At 44.3% G+C, this 27,136-nt stretch overlaps 1 protein-coding gene across 1 annotated transcript in view; it reads left to right on the top strand.

Annotated features, from left to right (window-relative positions):
- LOC143930774 (scavenger receptor cysteine-rich domain-containing protein DMBT1-like) overlaps positions 1–26,906 on the top strand; it is a 49,845-nt gene extending 22,939 nt beyond the window's left edge. The window contains exons 4-7 of the mRNA XM_077455352.1: positions 17,816–18,030; positions 19,294–19,469; positions 21,232–21,620; positions 26,469–26,906. Coding sequence (XP_077311478.1) covers positions 17,816–18,030; positions 19,294–19,469; positions 21,232–21,620; positions 26,469–26,736 — 1,048 coding nt within the window. The 3' untranslated portion in view covers positions 26,737–26,906. The remainder of the gene's footprint in view (positions 1–17,815; positions 18,031–19,293; positions 19,470–21,231; positions 21,621–26,468) is intronic.
- The last annotated feature ends 230 nt before the right edge of the window (positions 26,907–27,136 follow it).

The following is a 27,136-nucleotide window of genomic DNA, read 5'->3' as shown; positions in this document are numbered from 1 at the left end:
ATTAAAGAACTGACTAGCTCTGACTGGACTAAAAATGCTCATAGGGTGTTTGCTGAAGGGGATAAAAATGGCAAGCTTCTGGCTAAGTTGGTGGCTGATCAGCAGCCTCTTATGCATATACCCATGATCAGAAATGGGACCGGTGACTTAGTTACTGAACCGATATTGATAATGCAGGAATTTGTGACTTTCTTTTCGAAGCTATACATGCCCATTCCTAGGTACGACCTTGGAGCGCTAGACTCCTTGTTAGGGGGGTTGCCCATCCCAAGACTGGCGGAGGAGGACTGTTTGACCCTTGATTCCAAAATCACGCTTAAGGAAATCCAGACTGCTATCTTTTCGTTTCCACCTAACAAAGCCCCAGGCCCGGACGGTTTCCCCATGGAATTTTATAAGACCAATGTGGAGTTGTTAGCCCCGAGATTCAATTGGCTGTTGCAACACTGCCTTGACATCTCCTCCCTGCCGACTTCCATATTAGAGGCCTACATGATACTACTGCTGAAGCCAGGGAAGGATCCCACTGAGTGTGCGTCCTATTGTCCCATAGCACTCCTGAACACGGATCTTAAGGTCCTAACAAAAATTCTAGCGACCAGACTAGCCAAAGTCATTCCATCGGTAATTAACATTGGCCAGACGGGCTTCATGCCAGGCAAATCGACAGACACAAACATAAGGAGACTTTTTACCCATCTACAGCTACCACAAACTGACTCTGACAGTAGAATCGTAGTGTCCATTGATATAGAAAAGGCATTTGACTCTATCGATTGGGGGTATATGCATAGAGTGTTAGAGGTCATGGGTTTCGGGCCACAGTTCCGTAAATGGGTAGCCATGCTGTACGAAAGTCCCAAGATGGCCATCAGAATGGGATCACGGACCTCTGAGTTTTTTGCGGTGGGCAGGGGCACCAGGCAGGGCTGCCCGTTGACCCCTTTCCTTTTCACCCTGGCTATGGAGCCCCTGGCCATTGCACTCAGGTCTGCGGAAGAAGTGCGGGCTATAAGAGTGGGGTCTATTAGGGAAACACTGGCCCTCTATGCAGACGACATGCTACTGTTTCTTTTTTTTTTTTTTTCTTATGCCACGTCAGAGGTCCTGTGCTTGAGACTCATTCATATTGCCTCTCATTTTTATCTCAGCATCATATCTCATCATCGTGGATTACAATTCTTATTTTCAATGTTTTTTATTTTTTTTTATTTTTTTTTTATTATTACAGCATCCAACAAGTTACCCGCCTTCCTGAGGCCTATCTAGACAACAACAATCTACCTATATTTTATCCCTTACCCGCCCTACCCATCCTAATCCCCCCCCCCCACTGCCCCCCTCCACATCCCTCCCTTGCGCCCACTTGCACATAAACATCAATATGCTACCACTATGTCTCCTATTCATTCTAATCTATAGGATATCCCATCTCGGTTATCCATGGGGACCATATTCCCTTCCATTCTCTATAGTTTCCTCTCCTTACATACAGTGTCTTCTCTTTCCAAACTAGTTCATTAATACTATGGGTCCATTCTCCTACTGTAGGGGCTCTTTCAGCTTGCCATCTTTGCGCGATCAATCTGCATGCCTGAAACAGGCATCTTACCAGTGCCACCGTGACATATTTCCCTTCTCTCGGCTCTTGCCTATATCCCAGTACGCACAAGATCGGGTCCATTCCCATTTCTAACTTAAAGATCCTATTGATACTCGCCGTCACTTCTCTCCAATAACGAAAGAGCTTCGGGCATCGCCACAGCATGTGTAAGAGATCTCCCTGTCCCCGACATCTAGGACATCTGTCATCTATTCTCCTACCAAACTGACGTAGTCTTTTAGGAGTATAATAAGCCCTGTGCACCAGCATCAATTGTGAGATCTTTTGAGAAGGGGAGAGCGAGGTCACTGGCCCTAATTCCATTATTCTCCTCCACTGCGTATCTAAAATTTCTCCTATATCCTCTTCCCATTTCCTCTTCAAGTTCGGGTAGTCTATTTCGTGATTAGAATTCATACCTAAATGATTGTAAATACCTGAAATGGACCCCTTTACACTATCTGAGGTAAGCAACTTCTGAAGTGGAGGTATTTTATCCCACGGTGGCATATTTCCCCCAAACTGTGCTGCTAAAGCATGTCTCATCTGCACGTAGCTAAAGAATGAATGTTGTGGTATATCGTATACTTTTTTTAAGTCCGAGAATGTCCTTAAGACCCCTCTATCATAAAGGTGGATCAGTCTAGCTATACCCTTCCTTTCCCAAGATTTAATCTTACCGATACTAAATATTTCAGGTAAGTTTTTGTTGTCCCAGAGGGGTGTGGTTTCTAACAGCCCTGAGAAACCAATTTTTAATTTCACCGCTTTCCAAACCTTACCTACCATTTTAGTTATCGAATTACTATACTGAAAAGAGTCAGCCTCCAGGACCTCAGCTATGAACTCATGTGGGGCTCCTATCATTCTAATCCCTTCTTTTAGCTTTCTTCCTTGCTCCGAGTCGTAACCCGCCAGATGCTGCATCTGCGCCGCCAGGTAATAGTTCCTAGGTTGTGGAACAGCCAGGCCTCCTCTATCTATTGGCATCTGCAACGTCTGGAGTCGTATCCGGGCCGTACCCTTTTTCCAAATAAGTTCCCGAAAAAGGGTCTCTACTTTCTTAAACCATTTTTTGCATATCCATACGGGCGCATTATGCAAAACATACAGCAGCTGTGGCAGCCAAATCATCTTGATCAAGCTGCAACGGCCCATTACTGAAAGCGGAAGTTTACTCCAGACGTCGCATTTGCACTTAAATTTATGCAGAAGAGGGATTCAATTTTTATTGATATATTGATCGGGGTTCAATGTCAAGTATATGCCGAGGTACTTCAGCGCATCCACCTCTCTTACCCTTATCCCCGGATGCGGGACTGCAGCATCCAGGGGGTCGACTCGGAGCAGTTCAGATTTCTCCCAATTAATAGCCAGCCCTGAGAAGTTTCCGAAACCTTCTACTAAAGTAACTGCCTGCGTCAGAGATGGTCCGGTATCTCCCAAAAACAATAACACATCATCTGCGTATAGGGCAATCTTTTCCTGTCTCTCTCCGCTTCTTTGAAATCCCCTAATCCCGGGATTGGCCCTAATAGCTATGGCTAATGGCTCTATGGCCAATGCAAAGAGCAGAGGGGACAGGGGACAACCTTGCCTTGTCCCCCTGCTCATTTCAATTTTTTCTGAGTACCTACCATTGGCCCTTACCCTGGCGCTAGGGGCATTATACATCTTTTTGACCCAGCCAATAAAGGTGGGGCCCATTCCTACTTTCTCCAACACCCGCCATAGGAAGTTCCATTCTAAACTGTCGAAAGCTTTTGTTACATCCAGGGACATTATGGCCCTCGCCCCTACATTCTCTGCTGGGATCTGCATATTTAGGAAGGTTCTTCTGATGTTCATACTTGTAGATCTTCCCATAATAAACCCAGTTTGATCTGGGTGCACTAGCTTTGTCATGAACTGATTCAGCCTATTTGAAAGTACTTTAGCTAAGATTTTTTCATCCGCATTCAGTAATGATATTGGCCTGTATGAGGCTACTTCCAGCGGGTCCTTGTCCGTTTTGGGGATTACTATGATCGTTGCCTCGGTCATTGAAACCGGAAGGTGTCTCCCTTCCGCTGAATCTATTAAAGTTTTATGCAACTCGGGAAGTAGCAGTTCTCCATAATATTTATATATTTCTACCGGGAGCCCATCCGGGCCGGGAGCCTTATTATTTGGCATCCCAGCCAGTGCCTGTTGTAGCTCATTAATGGTTATCGGGGCATCTAAGATTTCCCGTTCCTCCTGAGTAAGGGTCACCATTTCTAAGTTTTCCAGGAAACTATCCATTACCCCTTGCTCCCCTAAGCCTTGTGACTGATACAGCTCTCTGTAGTAGTTTCCAAAAATTTCTACTATCTCCTCGCTCTTGCATGTTATCACCCCATTTGAATTTCTAATGCTAGAAATGAGTGAGGGGGAGGTGTTTGTCTTAACCAGCTGTGCAAGCAGTCTTCCCACCCCCTCCCCTTCTCCAAAGTAGCGCTGTTTCACAAATATTCGTTTACTCTCTTCTTTTTTTACAATTGCTATTTTATAATCTTGTTGTTTATTTAACCAGATTTTTTGGTTTTCTGGGGTTGGGTCCATGACATAGGCATTCTCAGCTTCTAGGAGTTCCTTCCTAATATTCTCCTCCCATAATCTAGATTTTCTCTTCATTCTTGCTACCTGTTGGATCAAAACGCCCCTAATAAACGCTTTTAGGGTATCCCAGATCACACTCATTGGGGCCGAGCCGGCATTAAGACTTATAAACTCTTTTAAGCTTAGTTTAACTTCCGCTTCGTCCTTCATAAGTTCAAGCCAGAACGGGCTAATCTTCCAACACCCTTGAATTTTTTTGATCCCCGTATTAAGCACGACCCTCACCAAGGAGTGGTCTGAGATCCCCCTAGGCATATATTCTATCTCACTTATGTTTTGTGCCATTTCCACATTTCCTATAGCCATGTCTATCCTAGAAAGGGTGCCGTATGAACCTGAAAAGCAAGAGTATTGTTTAATTCTCGGATACCTCTCTCTCCAGAGGTCCTTCAAGCCTATTTCATTCAGAAAGCAGCTCAGCCTGGTTTCACCTAAGTCCCTGGATCGCACCTTAGGGGGAAACCTATCATAATTTACATCAATAACTTCATTGAAGTCTCCCATCGCAATAACTGGGATATCCTCTTTATCCCCAATAAATTCCAACAGTCTGTACATAACTTCCATTTTAAACGGCGGGGGTATATATATATTTGCCAAGATACAGCTACTGCCCTCAAGTTTACCGTACAAAAAAATATATCGACCCAGCTCGTCTATGCTGACCTGGTTGCAGGAGAAACTCACCCCTTCCTTTATTATCACACTTACCCCCCTTGAATAGGAGGAGTATACTGAGTGGTATTGTTGTCGATATTTCCTGTTTTTTAACAGTAATTTGGATATATTGGTAAGGTGGGTCTCCTGCAAACAAGCCAGTCCAATATCAAATCTCTCCAGCATAGCAAAAACTATCGCTTTTTTTACCGGGGTACCCAGGCCCCTCACGTTCCAAGACCCGATGTTAATAGGTTTACCCTGCATCAAATTTACCATTGGATCTAAAAAAAAAAAAAACAGCAAGCAAAGAGCGCCACACAGTTACACAGAGAGCGACTACATGATACTTATAAAATATAAAGTCTACTGGGATACCTATCTCTGTTAAGTACACCCACCCTAGTGTCATATACCGTTTGTGTTTCTCTAATTTGTACATTAATAGCTCAGGATTAGATTTAACCCCAGATATTATCTTATCATAGTGCTTTGTGTTTATATACTTTCTCTCTTGTGCAATTATCCCGCATCTATCATATTTTCCCTCCTCGTGTTTACTCTTTTGTGTAGTTATCGTGCTGTTTTCAAATTTTACCTTAGCGTGTTTATTTTTTCCAACCATTTTCACCCCCCCCCCTACTACCCCACCCAACCCTGTTCTCCCCCCCCTTCCAACCCCCCCCTCCCTATTCTCCCCCCCACCCCACCCCCCCCAAACCCTCCATCCTCCCCCAACCCTCCTTCCCAACTATTTAATACCAAACCCTCCCTTCCTCCCCCCCACCTAACAAGGTGCTCCCCTTGGGAGTTTAACGTGACCAGACCATCCATATCCCACCTCACGCCCTGTCTTACAGACACTGCCGCAGTGATTCCCTCCCCCCCCCATCCTACAAATCTTAGCTACTATATCTAACCAAGGATTTTATCAAAACCACTCACAGTCGCCCTCCTTCACTGTCTCCCCTCCCTATCCCCTCGTCTACCCCGTAAAGAGTCCTTATTATCCTCCAGCCATTGCAATGCTCCAGCTGCCGATTCAAAGATCTGTACCCCATCCGGGGTTACTACTCGCAGTCTTGTTGGATATAAAAGAGCATATGTTAGATTATATGACTGAAAAGTGGCTTTAATTGTCCGAAATTCCGCTCTGCGTCTCTGCAACTCGGGAGAGTAATCTGGGTAGAATGAAATCCTTGAACCATTAAAGGAAATGTCCCCCATCTCCCTTGCCTTACGCAATAAAGTGACCTTATCCCTATAGTTAAAAAACTTCAGCATCAGGGGTCTGGGACGCCCCCCGGGCGATGGTGTTCTAAAAGGGTACCGGTGGGCTCGTTCTATCGAGAAGAAAGGTGAAAAGCCTTCCTTTCCGAACTTATCTAATAACCATGATTCCAGGAATTTTATAGCGTCAGGGCCTTCGGTTTTCTCGGGTAACCCCAGCAGCCTAATATTAACCCGGCGTGCTCTATTTTCTAACTCATCCATTTTAGTAGCGTAGCTGTCCAGGTTTTTTTGCATATCCTTAACCGTATGCTGTATTGGATTTAAATCGTCCTCGAGCTGGCTTATTCTCCCTTCCAGCTCCTCTGTTCTTTCTGCTACTTTCTGGATGTCTTGACGCACTAACATTATATCCTCCTTCATTCCGGATAACTGAACTGCCAGGTCTCCCAGGGACTGTTGACATGCGTTAACCGCCTGTAGTACATCCTTCAATGTTGGGGCCTCCTCCTCTTGCGACCTACCAGGCCTAGCCGAGACCAAGTCTCCTTGGGTGTCCCCCATGATCTTTTTGCTCTTACCCTCAGGAGCTAGCGTGGTCAATGAGGCTACTTGACCTTGACTTTTTCTGTCAGCAGGGCCCCCAGTATGAGATTTGATTTGTGCCATTTGTACCCCTTTTATTGGTGTTTGATCTGGAGTATGTGTTGGAGTATGCACAAACCGTTCTAATTTTGCTGCGGCTGAATTTGCTGCCTGAGTACTTTTTTCTTTTTCTTTAGAGGAGCGGAGATGTTGTGTTCCCGGCCCCTCATGCTGTTCCTCCCCGCGTCTCCTCGACATTATAAATTATGTAGGCCGTTGCCCCAGAGCCGAATAGAGAAAATGGGGACCCAATACCAAAACCTCCCGATTAGCCCCCCAGCACCTTACTGCAGACTTATTGTCCACCAATTGTTGTATCCGGGATTCATTTAAATAACAGAAAGCGTGCCCTGTTGCATTTTTTTTTTAAAAATATCAGTGCGAAGACTTTCAGGAGAAAAAAAAAGAGAAAAAAAAAAAAATATATCCTTGTCATCCCCACAAAGACAAATCTGGTAGCTGTTCAACAATTGACATTATAAACTGTAAGTGCTTTCAGTCCTGTCAGCAAAGAATACATAGCAAAACATGAGAAGCAAAAAGAATGTAAATTGCACCCTGCTGACTTGACTTCTATATACCAAAGGGATAAAAAAAAACGGAAAAGACAGGTATCATGATCTGTATAGCACAACCCAGCCGCGGTAAATTCAGTAAGTTTGACTCCTCATCAAGAGGGGACGAGAGGGGACTAATCCTTAGCTATTTTCCCCCACAGGGGGTACTCACGAATACCATATACTGGGAGGTGCCGGCGTCTGAGTGTTGCCTGTACTGCTCTCTCTTGTGACTTCGGCTGTTAGCTGCCGGTACATGTAGCCGTGCCTTCGTTCCTGCGATAGCCCGGAAGTCCTCGGCCAGTGCGTGTAGAAATCTTCGGGAGCTTTCGGCCGGCTTCGACTTGCGCCGGTGCTCCCGATCTCCTGGTCTATAAGCCACGCTGCCCCCCTCGCTGTTCTTCGGGTCCTTCCGGCGTTCGGCTCTCGGGGATGGGGCGAGGAGGAGACAGCGCAGCGGTGTCTCACTCGCCTCAGCCTAACCACATCCTCCCGCTCACACCACGCCCCTCACCACTCCTCACACACATCCGGTCACCTCCCCCCCCATGCTACTGTTTCTTAGTGACCCAGACGAATCCCTGAGGGCGGTGTTGGCTATCTTTGATAAATTTGCGACTTATTCGGGTCTTAGAGTAAACTGGACCAAGTCGTCCATCCTCCCATTGGATTTACAGGCCAGGGACAGGGCGGATCCCGACCTGCCACTACGGTGGGTGGATTCTATTAAATATTTGGGAGTGAGGATCACTCCACGGGTGCAAGACTATCTCTCGCTAAACTTACTTTCCTTGATAGGGCTCCTTAAGCAAAAAACGCAGGCCTGGACTAAACTGCCCCGTCACTTATGGGCAGGATCAGCTTACTCGAAATGAAAATACTTCCGGTAATCCTTTATTATCTCCGACATGCGCCGGTCTGGATACCAATGTCCTTCTTCAGACAGTTGGAGAGTATTGTCAATGCATTCCTGTGGACGCCAAAACCGCCTAGGATAGGGATGAAGGTCCTTCAAGACCCGAGTGAAGGGGGAGGGCTGGCAGTACCAGACTGGTTCAAATACTACCTTGCGGGTCAGATGGTGTTTGCGCATAGGTGGCTTATATCCGATAAAGGAGACGCGGCCACCGTACTGGAGTCCGCCCATCTAGGATCGTTTGAAAGCCTACGCCTGGCAATTTTTAGGGGGACAAAATCAGATCTGCCCATCACTCTAACAATGACAGCCACGATTAGGGCATGGGAGAAGGCACTAAAATTGGCAGCCCCTAGTTATGTAGGTATGTCCCCATCCACCCCCTTATGGATGAATAGGAGACTCCTTCATTTTTATGGTTTGCCAGATCCCATGATCTGGGCAACTAAGGGGATAAAGACGCAAAGGGTATATATGTGGTGGACTTGCAAACATTCTCACAGCTGCAAACTAGACATGACTTGCCAAACTCTTATTTTTTCAGTTTTTTTCAAATTCGACACGCATACCAGGCTCAATTTGGGGAATTGAGGGTGGAATCTCTACCCTCGTCACTCGAATCGTTGCTGTCCCAGGAGGACCTGTCTAAAACGCTCTCCATAATGTACAAGGAACTTTTTAAACACTCACCTAAAGAGGTTACTAACTGCAGGACCAGATGGGAAGCGGAAGTCCCCGATATTCAGGCAGAGGACTGGGATGATCTATGGACCCAGCCCTTTCAGCATCTCATATCAGCCAGGGACCGCCTGATCCAAGTTAAATTCCTAAATAGAAGCTACTACACGCCAGCCAGAATAGCCAAGATATATGGACTGGCAGCGGCAGAGTGTTGGAGATGTGCTTTCTCTCCGGCTGATGCTGACCATTAGGGATGAGCTTCGTGTTCGAGTCGAACGTACGTTCGACTCGAACATTGGTCGTTCGGGCGTTCAGTGAATTCCGAACGTTTGGGCCGTTCGCGGCAAAATTCGTGTGGCCCACAATGCACTGCGATGGAGCAGTGCATTGCTGGCTCATGATTGGCCAAGCATGCACTGTGACCCCGCATGCTTGGCCAATTGCAGCGCCAGCAGCGAGGAGAGCCATGATTGGCCACGGGCGTCCTGCCTGTGGCCAACTTCGTGTGGCCCACAATGCACTGCGATGGCGCAGTGCATTGCTGGCTCATGATTGGCCAAGCATGCACTGTGACCCCGCATGCTTGGCCAATCGCAGCGCCAGTAGCGCGGAGAGCCATGATTGGCCACAGGCGTCCTGCCTGTGGCCAATCATAGCTCAGGCTGTGTAGTGCACGCCCCACACTATATAAGGCCGCCTTTGAGGCGGCCTCGTGTAGTGTGTTGGCATCTGAAGCAGTGGGTGTTCTGTGTACCTTCAACACAGTTACACACCAATCGTTTTTGGCTGATTTCCTATCTTGCTCTTGTGTAGTGGTTATTGTCTGTGCCCTGACCGCAGTATACACCACTATATTCACCTCACCTATATAGCTAGTGATCTATCTTTAATAATAGAGCTTGCAGTCAGTAGTGTTAGGAGATAGTGCGTGCTGTCTGCGTGCTCTGTACCCAGTACATACCGCTATAATCCGCCTACATAGCTGTTCTCTATTTGGGCCCAATTGTCATCTGCAGGAGTTATTGGAAGTTGTGTGTGCTTCCAGCACAGCACAGTATACATCTGTATATACCCCTTTATCTCTGCTGTTCTATAAAAAAAGGCATCTGCAGGAGTTAGTGGGTGTTGTGTGCCTCCAGCACAATATAAACTACCCAACTACTGTTTTACCCAACTCCCTTCAGGCCATTACCATGTCTGGAAGGCCAGCAAGGAGAGGCAGACAGGCGCGAGCCGATAAAAAAGGGCAAGCAGGCTCTGTGTCTAGAGACAACAGTGCTGGTCGTGGACGCGGTGCATTGTCATCAGCACGTGGCCATGGGACATGCTTGTCCTTCTTTTCTGCAGCTGGACATGTTGAACCGCAACATGCCAACGACTTGGTAGAGTGGATGACCAAGCCCTCTTCATCCTCCTCATCCTCTCTCACCCAGTCTCAGGGTAGTAGCAAAGCAGCTGCCAACACATCGTCTTCCCTCCTCTCAATGTCATCATCAGTGACTCCTTCCCTAGACCCACCACGTCCTCCTGAGGAGTCTCCTGAACTCTTTGAGCACAGTGTTGGGTACATGCTCCAGGAGGATGCCCAGTGTTTGGTGGGCTCTGATGATGACACTCAGCTAGAGGAAGGCAGTAGCGTGAGCGCAGAGAGAGGGGATGCTCAAGAAGGACAGCAATCTGGCAGTCATGTTCCACAAGCTGCAGCATACTGCCAGGTTTGCTACAGCGATGAAGAGGGAGGGGATGATGAGGGCACTGACTCCACGTGGGTGCCTGGAAGGAGGGAGGAGGAGGAGGAGGAGGAGGAGGAGGAGGAGGAGGAGGCACATGTCCAACGAGGCAGGATGCCCTCCGGGGGTCAGCTTAGGGGCAGCACACCAACTGAATCACACCGCAGAGCTCCGCCTGCGCAGAGCGCTTCCTCTGCGCGTTATTCTAAAAGTTCTTTGGTGTGGGCCTTTTTTGAGACGAGTGCATCAGATCGCACCGCTGCTATTTGCAACATATGTCTCAAGCGTATCTCACGTGGCCAAAACATCAGCCGCTTGGGCACCACATGCTTGACCAGACATATGTTGACCTGCCATGCAGCTCGTTGGCAAGCGTACCTCAAAGACCCACACCAAAGAACAAAGCGGACCTCTCCTTGCTCCTCATCAGCTGGCATCTCCAACCCCACTAGACCTTCAGTCCTCTCTGAAACCTGCTCTGAGAGGAATGAAGGTGTAGAATTAGGTGTGTCACAGCCAAGTGCTTCCGGGAACTCTGCTAGTGGTACATCCACATCCGATTATAGCAGGCAAATGTCCCTGCCCCAGCTGCTGGACCGGCGGAAGAAGTTTACTCCCAGCCATCCACATGCCCAGCGGTTGAATGCTAGCTTGGCTAAATTGCTAGCACTTCAACTGCTGCCTTTTCAGTTGGTAGACTCGGCCCCCTTCCGTGAGTTTGTACAATGTGCGGTTCCTCAGTGGCAGGTCCCCAAACGCCACTTTTTCTCACGGAAGGCGATTCCGGCTCTCTACCGGCATGTGGAAGGCAATGTCCTTGCCTCGCTGGACAGGGCGGTCAGCGGTAAGGTGCATATTACCGCTGACTCATGGTCCAGCAGGCATGGACAGGGACGTTACCTGTCTTTCACGGCCCATTGGGTCACTCTTCTGGCTGCTGGGAAGGATGCAGGACAAGGTGCAGTAGTGTTGGAGGTTGTTCCGCCACCACGCCTCCAAAATGCTACTATTGGTTGTGACACACCTCTCTCCTCCACCCCCTCCTCTTCTTCTTCCTCCATGGCCTCTTCCAGTGCTCTGTCCTCAGAACCAGCAGTGCTCCGTAGGCGTTCCAGGGGCTACGCAAGTACGCAGGCAAAACGATGCCATGCCGTGCTTGCGCTGGTTTGTTTGGGGGACAGGAGCCACACTGGGGCGGATGTTTTGTCAGCTCTGCAGGGGCAGGCCGAGAGGTGGTTGACGCCACGCCAGCTTAAGCCAGGAATGGTGGTTTGCGACAATGGCACCAACCTCCTCTCCGCCCTCCGACAGGGACAACTGACCCATGTGCCCTGTGTAGCTCACGTTATTAACCTGGTGGTGCAGCGGTTCTTGGGCAGGTACCCCGGCTTACATGATGTCCTGAAGCAGGCCAGGAAAGTCTGTGTGCATTTCCGCCGATCATTTAATGCCTGTGCTCGGCTGGCTGAGCTCCAAAAGGAGTTGAACCTGCCCAAGAACCGCCTTATATGTGACATGCCCACCAGATGGAACTCAACATTGGCCATGCTGCAGCGGCTGCACACGCAGCAGAGGGCCATCAATGAGTACCTGTGCGACTACGGCACCAGGACAGGGTCAGGGGAGCTTGGTTTTTTCTCACCACGCCAGTGGGGCATGATCAGGGATGCATGCACTGTCCTGTCACCGTTTGAGGAGGCCACAAGGATGGTGAGCAGTGACAGTGCATGCATCAGTGACACTGTACCTCTTGTCCACCTCTTGGAGCATACGCTGCGTGGAATAATGGACAGGGCACTTGAGGCAGAACAAAGGCAGGAAGAGGAGGACTTCCTTGCCTCTCAAGGCCCCCTTTATCCAGACAGTGTTCCTGCTGTGCCACCCATCACACAGGAAGAGGGTGAGGAGGAGGAAGAGGAGGAGGAGGATGATTGTGTCAGCATGGAGGTGGAGGCTGGCACTCAGCATCAGCATCAGCAGCAGCAGTCTTATAGGGATGATTTACAGTCCCAAGAAACACGTGGACTTGTACGTGGCTGGGAGGAGGTAGCTGCGGATCATGTTGTCCTTAGTGACCCAGAGGACTCCGGACCGAATGCCTCAGCTAACCTACGCTGCATGGCCTCCCTGATCCTGCAAAGCCTGCGGAAGGATCCTCGTATTCTTCGGATCAAGGAGAGGGACCATTACTGGCTGGCCACTCTCCTTGATCCACGGTACAAGGGTAAGGTTGCCGACCTTATCTTGCCATCGCAGAGGGAGCAGAGGATGAGACATCTCCGGGAGGCCTTGCAGAAAGCTCTGTGCAACGCGTTCCCAGAGACTGGGAGGTCACAAACTCCTGGTCCTGGACAACGTGTTGCTGAGGCATCAGTCAGAAGGAGCGGTGGAGAAGGTGGCCGTCTGACTGATGCTTTCAGACAATTTTTTAGTCCACAGCCCCAAGGTATGATTGGTTCCAGCACCCATCGCCAGCGTCTAATTTACATGGTGCAGGAATACCTAGGGGCAAGGTCAGACTTGGACACCTTTCCCACTGAAAATCCTCTGGCTTACTGGGTCTTGAGGATGGATCACTGGCCAGAGCTTGCACAGTATGCAATTGAGCTACTGGCCTGTCCTGCATCCAGCGTTCTTTCGGAACGCACCTTCAGTGCTGCTGGTGGCTTTGTTACCGATCACAGGGTGCGCCTGTCCACCGAATCAGTTGATCGACTGACCTTCATCAAGATGAATCAGTCTTGGATCACCCACAGCTACCAAGCACCTGAAGCTGATGTAACCGAATAATTTTTTTTGAAATACCACATCCCTTCAAGACTGCCTATGCTGATGCTGAGTGACTGTCCTGTTATGTTGATTGTCTATCCTCTTCCTCCTCCGCTGATATGTTGGAAGAACATTTTTGGTTCTGGGTGATGCCAGCAGCCCAATTTTTCTGCCCCTGTTTTGATGCAATGCTTTGCAGCAGGGCTAATTCCTGCAATAAAACTAGAGTATATGGCAGAGGTTGGAGTGTGGTGGCACCAGCACCAGTGCCTAAGGCCCAATTTTTCTGCCCCTGTTTAACAGGGGCGTTTAAGTACAATTTTTGATGCAATGCTTTGCAGCAGGGCTAATTCCTGCAATAAAACTAGAGTATATGTCAGAGGTTGGAGTGTGGTGGCACCAGCACCAGTGCCTAAGGCCCATTTTTTCTGCCCCTGATTAACAGGGGCGTTTAAGTACAATTTTTGATGCAATGCTTTGCAGCAGGGCTAATTCCTGCAATAAAACTAGAGTATATGGCAGAGGTTGCAGTGTGATGGCACCAGCACCAGTGCCTAAGGCCCAATTTGTCAGCCCCTGTTTAACAGGGGCGTTTAAGTACAATTTGTGATGCAATGCTTTGCAGCAGGGCTAATTCCTGCAATAAAACTAGAGTATATGGCAGAGGTTGCAGTGTGATGGCACCAGTGCCTAAGGCCCAATTTTTCTGCCCCTGTTTAACAGGGACATGTAATTACAATTCTTGATATAATATTTCACAGGAGGGCCCCTTCCTGTGCCCACCCAGAGTAACGGTGAGGACTTATAGTGTTGTGGCACCAGCACCACAACCACCAAAGGTCAATTTTTCTACCACTGTTCAACAATGGCATGTAATTACAATTCTTGATATAATCGTTCACAGCAGGGCGCTCCAGCGCCCACCAAGAGTCACTTTCAGGGCTTACAATGTTGTGGCAAAACCAACACCTTGTTCCGCCATTTCTGCAGAGCATATAGGGCAGGCCCCTACTTTCAAACATCCAACTTACAAACATCAGACAGCAGCAAGTGAGATGAAAAAAGATGGACGACAAAACAAATTATACAGGGGTGATAACCCTTCCCTATGTTTTCCAAAAAGCTTAAAAATAGTTTTTTTGACTGGAGCTACACTTTAAAAATGTACCAGTTGAAAATTACAAACAGATTCAACTTAACACAACAAACCTACACAGTCCCTGTCTTGTTTGCACCGCCTGTATACTGCTGTTCTGAGTATATAGGGCCTGGGGGCCACACGCATTTCCTTTTTTTAATATGGGTACGGGGTTCCCCTTAATATGCGTACAAGACCCAAATAGGCTGGTAATGGGCAGGGAGGGCTACCCATGCCATTTTTCTGAATGATTTTCAACCATATTGCAGGAACCAGATATAACATTAAAACCGCAAGCAGTTTTAAATGGTGTTATTTCCGTTTAATGTCATTTTGTGCAGGGACTGTTCTAAACACGGGAAACACGTGGCACTTCACAGGCATACTACAGACACCCCCCAGGCACCATATTTAAAGGAATATTTCACTTTTTTTTTCACTTTAATCGTCATTAAAATCAGTGCTCCCGCCAAAACGGCCGTTTTTGAAACCTTTTTTTGCATTGACCCATGTCCCCTGAGGCAGGAGTCAGGTCCCCAAACCCTTTTTAGGATAGTATCTTGCATATTAGCCGTTAAAATTAGCACTTTCCATTTCGAACGTTCGAGTCCCATAGACTTCAATGGGGTTCTAACGTTCGTTTCGAACGCGGGGTCCGTTCTAAAGTTCTGGTGCGAACCGAACCGGGGGGTGTTCGGCTCATCCCTACTGACCATGTATTCTGGTGATGCACACACATTCAGAGGTTCTGGCAGGACGTCACAACTTGTATCTCGGACATATTGGCGGTGCCGATTCCCCTGCCGGTGAAGGTATGCTTGCTAGGGCTGGTAGAGGAGGTGGTTCCTTCCAGGGCATTAAGAACACTGCTCAACATCCTTTTATTTTATGGTAAAAAGGCCATATTACTTAAGTGGAAGAACAAACAGGCCCCGGACATTGTTTATTGGAAGCACCTGATCAACTCTATGTTACCATATTATAAAACAACATACAGGGTGAGGGGAAGTGGGAAGAAATTTGATAAGGTCTGGAGGGCTTGGTACAAATCGGAAAATACAGTAGGCTGAGTGAGGAATTCCTGGGCTTCTGGGGCCATACATTGGAGGGGGAAAGCATGGGAACACAGAACTGAGGAAGCCAACGAGATGGTAGAGTGGAGACAATAAAGCGGGGAATAAATAAAGTGTAACAAATTGTAATAAGTAACTACAAAACTGGAGCCGGGGATACTGAAATTGTACGTATACAGGTATCACTTAACCAGAGGTTGAGGGACCCTAGATCCGAGGTTGTAATCCACATAATAGAGGGGCTGAGCTGTGACAAAATGGGGTAAGGGGTTAGGGGGGTTAGTTAGTAGAGAATTGTTAGCACTAAGATGTTAGGCCCTGCGCGGCCAGTTGGTTGGGCTGCTGTTATGTTAACAGGGCCCAGCTCTTGTTGTATGTGTTTTTTGTAAAATACATTTTTATAATAAACAGAATTTTATAAAAAAAACAAAGCAGGAGAACCCGGTAAAATCTCGTTACCGCGGTTTGTTTACATTTAGTGAATGCCTGTGAAAGGATCACAGCCGATCACGTGGTAAACAACCACCGGCCAATGGCTGTTTATCACCATCGGTGACGAGGAACATGCCGCCATCGACCTGCACGGGCAGCGCACTCCTGATTGCGTGCATGCACTGTGCAAAGTGGGGCAGTACCACCTACGATAACCCGTGGTTTCATCATGGCCGATCATGTGCTAAACGGCAATGCCCAATGGCTGTTCACCCCCCTCAGTGGCGAGCGGTGTCTCAGTGACATGCCACCACAGAAGGAACAGGGATGCGTGCGCATGATCGCGCACATTCCCTGTTTAAATGGGAGGCCGTCATATGATGCCCTCCCAGAACGAGAGTCACGCCGCATGGCCGTCATATGACGGCCCGCGGGCGGCAAGCAGTTAAGTAATCTCTCAGACAGCATCTCATTTCTGGATGTACAGTAATTGCTGACTTGGTGATGCTCATATACAGATTGTCCTTTTGAGATGAAGATGAATCAGATTAAACCCGTACGTTTTACTTACACATTACTTACCATACTATACTATACTATACTGTATTTTAGTATACTATACTTAACATGAAACATTTTTTTCTAATATGTCCCTTTAAATTCCTAATTACACACAGCAAAAGGCCATAATGATTAATTAAAACATCTATGAGATGCTTCTGTTTTGAAAGGATATTTTCTGAAACCTGGGCTATGCACTATTCGAGGTGCAATCAAAAGGAACCTAATCAACTTCTTTGTGAGTGACGTTATTTTCCTTGCACTAGTAATAAGCCCAGGAGTCAAACAATGGTGGATCCCATCCATGGCTTTTCTGATGATAATTAGTGCTGTGACTCTGGTAAAGCAACCTGTTATGACTGAAATACTCTGGCTGCTACTTTTGAGCTTTTCCTTGAAGCAGAGTGAAAGTCAGATTTCCTAATCCTGATTTTGATGTTTCTTTGATAATAGTCACATGGGATTTTGATGACAGAGTACAGAGTATTTGCAGGAAGAGATAATCAAAAGTAGACCTAACCATTCCCTCATGACAAGCCTCTGTTAAAGCCCATCCCAGGGACAAATTGCCTGCCTTTCCCACCTATTCATTTACATTTTTTCAAAAATCCATTTTAACCTCTTTTTTGTTAACTTGAGTCAGCCACTGGGAGTAGAGACCAATAGACCAATGTTGCAGGTGACATAACTATACACTGCAATTCTGGAGCTGGAGAGAACCCCATGGCTGTAAAGACAATGGAATGGGTTCATATAACCCAGGCAATGACATGGACACCTAAGGAAGAACCAACTTCTACTCTGTTGTAGGAAGGAGGAAAACTCAAGACCCATCATAATACATGACCATGGATTTAGGTAAGTATTTTTGGCTTTCAGATCATTTTTTTTTTAAACTTACTGCAGTGAGTAGTTGGGCCTGGATCAAAGAGGGTTCAAGTGAGCTGCCCCAAATGCAGAAATTACCCACACCTACATGCCTGTCTGCACCCGGAGGCTAGAGATGCTGAAAAAAGAGGCCATCCTTGGTATACAGGCCTCAGTGCCCATGTGAATGAGGCCTAGAAGGTGCCCAGAAAGGAAATTTAAATCCAAATGCATTAAGTTTATCGACATGTAAAGTTACTAAAGTTCACTAATTATCTTTCTTTTTTGTTGTTTATTTTCTTCTTATTTGGATCAGAAAAAGGAATTCACAGTCATGTCAGGTGTCTTCTGTGTTGGTTTATGATGGCACCCCACGTGGATCAGTCTTACTTGGGAGACTATGTGAAACAGAAACCCGAAGTTTTATTTCCTCATCCAACAGCATAAGTATAGTGTACTCCAGTTATAACGGCGGTCCAGACTTGGAATTCTCAGCTACATATGACTCAGTCATCTCCAACAACAATAATGGTACCTTTTTATGTGTAAATTAAATCTAAAATACCTAACATCTAAAATTGGGAATCATTTCTACAGTTTATGAAAAAAACACTCTAAGACTAATAAGTGCTTCCAATTTACATGTATAAAAAATGCAGAACACCAAAAAACTAAATTCATAAACCAAACTATAGATGACATTAACAGAGATATGGTATATATTCCATGTACAAGAATGTTTTAATATTGAACAATAACTTGAATTATTAATTTATTTTTGGTGTATATACTGTATGGAAGTCAATATTCAGTCTTGTAACTTGTGTATACTTACCAACTTGTGATCTTCTTATCCTTCACCAAAGCTCCCAAAATATTCCTAAGGCAAAGAAAGCCCCTTAACCATATGTGACAATGCTCGTGCCTGTTTACCAGTAACAAATGCAGAATTGTGAAAGCCTGGGAGAGTGTCAGGGGATGTTCCATATCAGGAAGTGCTGAGTTTTCTCAGTACCTGCTACTTTTTGCCAGTATTGGTTTGCTTTCAATATGCACACACTCCTTGGAAATGAAGTATTTATATATAAAACATTTTAGTTTTAGATAGAGTAGGGAATGAGTAAAACCTCTGTCAATTTTTATTCTTGTTTGTGCCCTCACTAGTTAGACTGACCTTGTCTTTTTGTCCTTGTGGACTCTTTCTCTGTGTTTGGGCATGGTGATTGGCTATTCTGGCTTGAATTCTGCATCCTGGAGGTAAGTTTCACCCCTAGACTTGGTACTTCCAAGGGCTCCCCTTTACAAAGTAGTAGAGGAGTGCAGCATAACTGACTATCTAAGTGTGAAGGGTCTGTCTTTCTCTTTAGCGTGATATTAAACCCTCAGTATTTTTAATTGCTTGCCTACATAGACAATTTCTTAATTTTTTCACATGCATTAAAAATCTAAATTTTTTTACCAGAGAATTACTTAGAGCCCCCAAACATTATACACTTTGGAGAATTATACATAAACATTAAATTATACATAAACATTATACACTCTGGAGAATTAAATGGTAGCTGATGCATTTTTTTTATGTTAAATGATAGCGTGGATCTAGGATCCAAAGGACTCTATAAGGAACACAGGGTTATTTGAAGACTGACACTTGAAAGTACCAAAAGCCTCTTATATCCCAGATGGAACACTAGGCACTTCTTTACCCAGGTCAAGCTCGTCTTTATAATTAGATTGTTTACTGGCTATTGTGGCAAATCGTTTTTCCTATTCTTTTTTTTCTCCTTGTTACAGTAACTGTCTCATGCCATTCAAATTACATGGATGTTAGGGTAGCTCTTGGCTATCTTAATTCTCTGGGATATTCTGAAAGTGAAATTTTTCTCAATGATCCACAATGTCGTCCTACCACCATATCAGGCTGGCTGGAATTTCACATTCCTTATCAGCAATGTTTAACAGTCAAGCAGGTAACTTATTGCAAATCTGCTTTTATTTTTATGTTTGTATTTATTTAAAATGTACTCTAATTTAGTGACTTTAGTCTGGTTTCTATGGGCTAGGACTCTCATATCTTTCTTTTCCACTTTGCTGTCTAAAGGAAAACTTTACTGTATTTTAGGCATTAGTCATTTTCAATTATATCCAAAATCCTTTTCTGAAAGTAATATTTTTAGGTGCTTACTGTGCTGTATTTTCATAATTACCTTTCACATACCTTATTGTAGATTCTGTGGTATCCCTATATTAGGAAATAGTCTGATAAATTATCAACAACTGATCAAATAAAATCAATTACATGTAGCACTGTTTTGTGGGGGTGGGTTGTGGGTGGGTAAGTGGGGTCAGTGGGTGACATGCAAGGTGACGCATCAATTACAGGTGATGCTGTAGCAGTACCTGGGCAAACATGGGATCCCTAGCCCCTGGTAAATGGGAGTTTAACAGTTAAGTAAAGTGGAAAAATGGTACTAGACTCAAAGGATGATCACTTTTATTGCTTTTTCTAAGTATTGATGTTGATGTATATGCTCTGGTTTCTGGCCAGGCAGCTTCTACACCCCAGAGGATCCGTGGCTTGTAGTGTGATGTAACAAAAATGGAAATTGAAGCACCACATCACTGCTAAGAGATCCAAAAAAAGGCAGGAGGACAATTCAAAAAGTATACAATATGTTTCAATAGTCAGAACACCCCCCTCCCCCCTTCATCAGGGCTTAATTGACAACAATGGGAATAATCTAGAAGTTGAATTTATTTTTCCAGTGTGATTTGCAAGTTTGGTTCTTAAATTAAATTAAGCTGCAACCACAAAAAAAAATCTACATTTGTACCAGTGACAAATGTCTACAAGGAGATTTCATCTCATATTGCTCTAACTTGTCTCCAGAACACTGAGAAAATAGATTGTCCCAACAGGCCAAATCACAACAAAGAAACTAGCGTATTCAGAAATAAGTGATAAATGACAACCTATATATTTTTCTCTGTAAATATCTAATTTAAGCTGTTTGATAAGATTTACTTAGTAAGCCAGATCATCTTTTAGTTTCCATTAACTGCCATTTTGTATTTCCTGTGCTACACTATTACAAAATGCATGCAAATAGGTTTTTTCCTTAAACATTAGCAAAGGAGCAAATACAGTTATAACTTGCATTTTAAATGTAATATGGATTCCCAAATAATTCAGCCTGAGCTCTAAATGACCATCTCTTGCCCCTATACATTCTCCCTTGTCCCCTTGTTGTGATATTATCACACATTGCAGTTCCGGAACCTAGGCAGACCCAGTTGCTGGACAGCCAATGCAAAGGTGTCAATGTCACCCCGGCAGCTCAAGGACACCTGAAAAAACCCTTCCCCTCTGCTCTAAGACTTTGTACCCAGTGTGGTTGATTTACTAAACCTGGAGAGTGCAAAATCTGGTGCAGCCTGTGCATGGTAGCCAATCAGCTTCTAACTTCAACTTGCCAATTAAGGTTTGACAAAAAAAACAATAACCTGGAAGCTGATTGGTTTCTATGCAGAGCTGCACCAGTTTTAGTAAATCAACAACAGTGTGTCAAGTGACCACAGATTTAGGTAAGTATTTTGGGCTTTAAGATAGGTGTATTTTATATAGTGCAACAATTAGAGTGGGTTAAAGGGTAAATTATGGGACATGGTGATAGTGTACCCAGAGATGAGCTTTAAACATTTTAATATACCATACTGCTATCCCTTTTTTAGGTTGAAAACGACACTATCAATTACTCTAATACCCTGACTACCTACACAGAAAACCTCATAGTGACCTACAGAAAAAAATTAAATCTGTCTGTGAAATGTCGGCTGTACCAAGACACCATAGTGGAAGGCGTGTACTATCCTGATGATACAATTAAGAACACAGTATTGCAATATGGCTTGTATTCTGCCAATCTGACATTCTTCCAGACCTCAAGTTTTATACAACCTGTGAACACGTACCCATACTATGTAAGGCTCAACCAGCCTTTGTTCTTGCAAGCCTCCTTAATCACGAATGACACTGACTTGGACCTTTTTGTAAATACTTGCGTTGCGTCTCCTGATGAGTTTAACTTTACTGGAAGCGTTTTCTATATTGTTTACAAAGGGTAAGATGCCATCTTTTGAGTATGTTTTTCTTGGTTTTATGCTTCCTTCCTATGTATTAAATGTCTGAAGTGATGTTTGGAAAAACGAACCATCTATCAATTGTAACAGAATACAGGAAGCTATGTTAATTGTTATGAATAGACATTAGTCTTTTAAGTTTCTACAACTGCAGTAGAAGTGGAATACTATGAAAATGGCTGAGCAAGGAAGAAACAGCTTTTATTTTACTTTATAGGAACCAAAGATTTAGTAAAACCACTGTGGATATCTCGTGAGATCTGCATCTATACGTTAACATGGTAAAATAAGGACTAAATATGCCTGACACCTTACAGTGAAGCTCTAGCTGAAACCTTTGACATAGTAGTAGGGAAGAGTCAGAACCCCTGATGGGTTTTTGTTACTAAATGTGTCCACATTGGTTAGACCTTTCATTGCTTCTTGCTGTCCCATGTAACCATGATAAGGGGTAAGATAAATCTCTCCATTTAACATCTGTGCTGTTGTTGGAGATATTTCCTCTTGTCCTGTTGTGTCTTTGGGGCAGGAAGTGAGGGTTATTCTCCCTAAGGGGTACACAGATAACAGAAGAAATAGAAAAACCTGGCAAAGGCTCTACCATTCCACCACCCAAACCAAAGCTGAAAGCAAAATTTTGGATCAAATGGAACAATTATTCATGTCTGTATTCCCCACTTAGACAGTTGTCACCAGAACAGGTGTGGGCATTGAAAAAAATTCTCCTCAATCCAGTGAGAACTGTAAAATTTTGCATTTTCATCAATTTACATCCAGTGGATACAGAAAAAACACATGAAGCCAGAACTTCATCCACTTGTTGGGATATGACTAAGGCAAAGATTGGCCGAAGTGCATTAACAGATGACGCCTTTCTTTTACCTGATTTGTGCATATAAAAGGTTTTAGAATTGGATGGAGTGCTGGTTTCATGGGTGTTCCTATTTTCATATATTTCACGTATTTACATTGTGCCACTTGGGAAGAGTACTGCCAAGCAGCATCTGTTGTTGTGGGGCAATTATGACAGCTGGGGGAGCTGATCATGTGTTGCTTACAGTGAAAACAGTCACCAGAACAAATAGAGAGGGTGAAACTTCCCAATAGGAATATTGACAACAACAAACCTGACAGGGGTCCTAAAACTTCTGTACATTATCCAAAACTGTAAAACATGTTTTGACTTTAGACTCTTAAATCCTAACCAATAAGATAACAGAAACTGAGGTTTCATGTATTTTATATTACAAAACACCAATAATTTAAAATCAACATTTATTACAAACCAAATACAAAATATGCACAATGCAACTATCTTGTATACAATGTTTAATCGCTTTCCGTCTGGCCTTTAATAGAATGGCAGCCAAGTGGAAGCACTGCCATCCTGGGTGGATGTCATATGACGTCCTTCCAGGATCGCGCCCTGTGCCCACCCCCACTCAGTGTGTCCATCGGCCACACCAGATGACAAATCAATGTACCTGGCTGTTGCCAGTACCATGTGATTGCTGTGCCCAATCAAAGCAGATCACATGGTAATGGTACACAAAGCCTTACATTCATAGCCATTTATTGTGTACTATAGTGTTGATCTGTTTGATCTGTTTGATTGTTCATACTGATCACATGGTACAGACAGGGCCAATCACAGCGCATCTGTACCATGTGAAATACATGTGGCCAATCTCACATTTGTAAATGTTTTATTATATCATTTGACAACATGGAAGAAATTGTACAATGTAAAGTAGTGAGTTTACAGTATAACAGTGTAAATTTGCTGTCCCCTCAAAATAATTCAACACACAGCCATTAATGTCTAAACCGCTGGCAACAAAAGTGAGTACACCCCTAATGTGAAAATGTCTAAATTGGGCCCAAAGTGTCAATGTTTTGTGTGGCCACCATTATTTTCCAGCACTGCCTTAACCCTCTTGGGCATGGAGTTCACCAGAGCTTCACAGGTTGCCACTGGAGTCCTCTTCCACTCTTCCATAAAGACATTACAGAGCTAGTGGATGTTAGAGACCTTGCGCTCCTCCACCTTCCGTTTGAGGATGCCCCACAGATACTCAATAGGGTTTAGGTCTAAAAACATGCTTGGCCAGTCCATCACCTTTACCCTCGTCTTCTTTACCAAGGCAGTGGTCGTCTTGAAGGTGTGTTTGGGGTCATTATTATGTTGGAATACTGCCCTGCGGCCCAGTCTCCAAAGGGAGGGGATCATGCTCTGCTTCAGTATGTCACAGTACATGTTGGCATTCATGGTTCCCTCAATGAACTATAGCTCCCCAGTGTCGGCAGCACTCATGCAGCCCCAGACCATGACACTCCCACCACCAAGCTTGACTGTAGGCAAGACACACTTGTCTTTGTACTCCTCACCTGGTTGCTACCACGCACACGCTTGACACCATCTGAACCAAATATGTTTATCTTGGTCTCAGCAGACCACAGAATATGGTTCCGGTAATCATGTCCTTACTCTTCTTTTCTTCAGCAAACTATTTGCAGGCTTTCTTGTGCATCATAGAAGAGGCTTCCTTATGGGACGACAGCCATGCAGACCAATTTGATGCAGTGCGTCGCATATGGTCTGAGCACTGACAGGCTGGTCCCCCCACTCCTTCAACCTCTGCAGCAATGCTGGCAGCACTCATAAGTCTATTTCCCAAAGACAACCTCTGGATATGACACTGAGCATGTGCACTCAACTTCTTTGGTCGATCATGGAGAGGCCTGTTCTGAGTGGAACCTGTCCTGTTAAACTGCTGTATGGTCTTGGCCATCGTGCTGCAGCTCAGTTTCAGGGTCTTGGTAATCTTTTTATAGCCTAGGCCATCTTTACGTAGAGCAACAATTCTTTTTTTCAGATCCCCAGAGAGTTCTTTGCCATGAGACGCCACGTTGAACTTCCAGTGACCAGTATGAGAGTGTGAGAGCGATAACACCAACTTTAACATCTGCTCCCCATTCATACCTGAGACCTTGTAACACTAACGAGTCACATGACACAGAGGAGAGAAAATGGATAATTAGGCCCAATTTGGACATTTTCACTTAGGGGGGGTCTTACTTTTGTTGCCAGCAGTTTAGGCATTAATGGCTGTGTGTTGAGTTATTTTAAGGGGACAGCAAACTTGTACCCTCACATGAAAAGATTTTATTATAAAATATTTACAAAAATGTAAGGGGTGTACTCACTTTTGTGAGATACTTACATAGTAGGTGAAGTTTAAAAAAGACACAAATCCATCAAGTCCAACCTATGTGTGTGCTTATATGTCAGTATTACATTGTATATCCCTGTATGTTGCAGTCATTCAGGTGCTTATCTAATAGTTTCTTAAAACTATCAATGCCCCCCGCTGAGACCACTGCCTGTGGAAGGGAATTCTCCACATCCTTGCCGCTCTTACGTAGTTTAAGGTTAAACCTCTTTTCTTCTAATTTTAATGAGAGGCCACGAGTCTTGTTAAAATCCCTTTTGCAAAAAGTTTTATCCCTATTATGGGGTCACCAGTACGGTATTTGTATATTAAAATCATATCCCCTCTCAAGCGTCTCTTCTCCAGAGAGAATAAGTTCAGTGCTCGCAACCTTTCATCATAACTAATATCCTCCAGACCCTTTATTAGCTTTGTTGCCCTTCTTTGTACTCGCTCCATTTCCAGTACATCCTTCCTGAGGACTGGTGCCCAGAATTGGACAGCATACTCTAGGTGTGGTCAGACCAGAGTCTTGTAGAGCGGGAGAATTATTGTTTTATCTCTGGAGTTGATCCCCTTTTTAATGCATGCCAATATTCTGTTTGTTTTGTTAGCAGCAGCTTGGCATGGCATGCCATTACTGAGCCTATCATCGACTAGGACCCCCAGGTCCTTTTCCATCCACATACTGTGTGTGTGTATGTGTGTGTATATATATATATTTGATCCCTGCCACACCGATTATATAATGATGCTGTACTGACAGTATGTAATTATAAAACACCTTGGACTGTCTACCTTCTAAAAAAGGGTAATTGGGGGGGGGGGGTATTTGTACTGTCCTGGCATTTTTGGGCCTCGAGAAATGAGATAGGCAATCAGTACATCAGGACTAATCAATTTTCAAATATATATACAGTGGACTCTATAGCTTTTCTAAAGCCTAAATAATCTGCACAAATTTGGGTTATTTTTACCAAAGAAATGCAGTAGTATACATGTTAGCCTAAATTTATGAAAAAAGATGATATATTGCAAAATTTTAAAACTTTTTAATTTATTTAGCAAAAAATAAAAAACCCAGTAGTTAATAAATGCCACCAAAAGAAGGCTCTATTTGTGTGACACTGATTATAAACATTTTACAGTGTTACAGTGTTGAAAGTTGAAAATCTGGGCAGAAATGGAATAAAAGTGTCTGGTATTGAGGAGGTTAAAATCACATTTATAAAGGATTGGTGTTATTTTTATCTTCTGTACCCCACTCAGAATAAAAGCAATGAAATATTTGAAATAGTAATTATACTAATGTAGAGTAGAAATGCTATGAATGCACACAAGGATCTCGTTAAAATGTATCCAAATCCAAGAATAAACATGTGCTCTATTGCATCCTAGAAGTCCTTATCTGTGGCAACTTTGTTTTGTCTTTTTTCAGGCTTTTTTCTTTATATTATATTCTTTATTGTACATATATATTGCACATACAGCATTTTTAGATGTACAGAGAGTCACGTGCATTGTTGGTTTGGCCTATTGTGTTATATCCATTATGAATAACCCTGAATAACATATGGACAACAGAAAACAATAATTCATTATTCTTTTACATTGCAGGTGCAGCAGCCTTCCTGATTATAGGATATATCCTTCCTCTACAAACAGCACAGTCCGGTTTGGATTCAGTGCTTTCAGCTTTATGAAGAAACATTCCAGTGTCTACATTCAGTGTAGATTAAGTGTGTGTCGTAGGGGTAGCCAAAGTCCGAACTGCAGTCAGAATTGTACGCCAAGGCGTAAGAGAGAGGCTGAACCCCACCACTATGAGGATGTACACGTTGTTGTTGGACCTATTAAAGCTGGGGAAGAATTAGTAGATGGCTAACTCAACAGATTTCACAAAGATAAATGTCTACACAATTTATAGTTTTACTAATTTACGTTCATGTCTTATTAATCTATTCTTGCTTTGAAATGGATATATTAATGTTGTAGTTCATGCTGATTTAACACTTCTATTATAAATCAAATATTAAACGCAATTATAAAAACTAAAGCAACAGTATTGTATCATGGTGTACTGTTTGTATTACATTACAATATACAACTTTAAAGTGTATAAACTTTAACAAGATTCATCCTCTGTAAAATGTTAATTGGTAAGCTATAGACATGTGCGATTCGTTTCGTACGAATCTCAAATTCACGTTCGGGAGGATCCGAAATACGAATTGCCGTGCGTCCGAATTCTGTACGGAATACGAACTTTTGTTTACGAATTCCGG

The sequence above is a fragment of the Lithobates pipiens genome, unplaced genomic scaffold, assembly GCF_037356315.1.
Source record: "Lithobates pipiens isolate NorthernLeopardFrog02 unplaced genomic scaffold, aLitPip1_a1.2 Scaffold_25, whole genome shotgun sequence".
Classification (NCBI taxonomy): Eukaryota; Metazoa; Chordata; class Amphibia; order Anura; family Ranidae; genus Lithobates; species Lithobates pipiens.
This window is presented reverse-complemented; position numbering and strand designations above follow the sequence as displayed.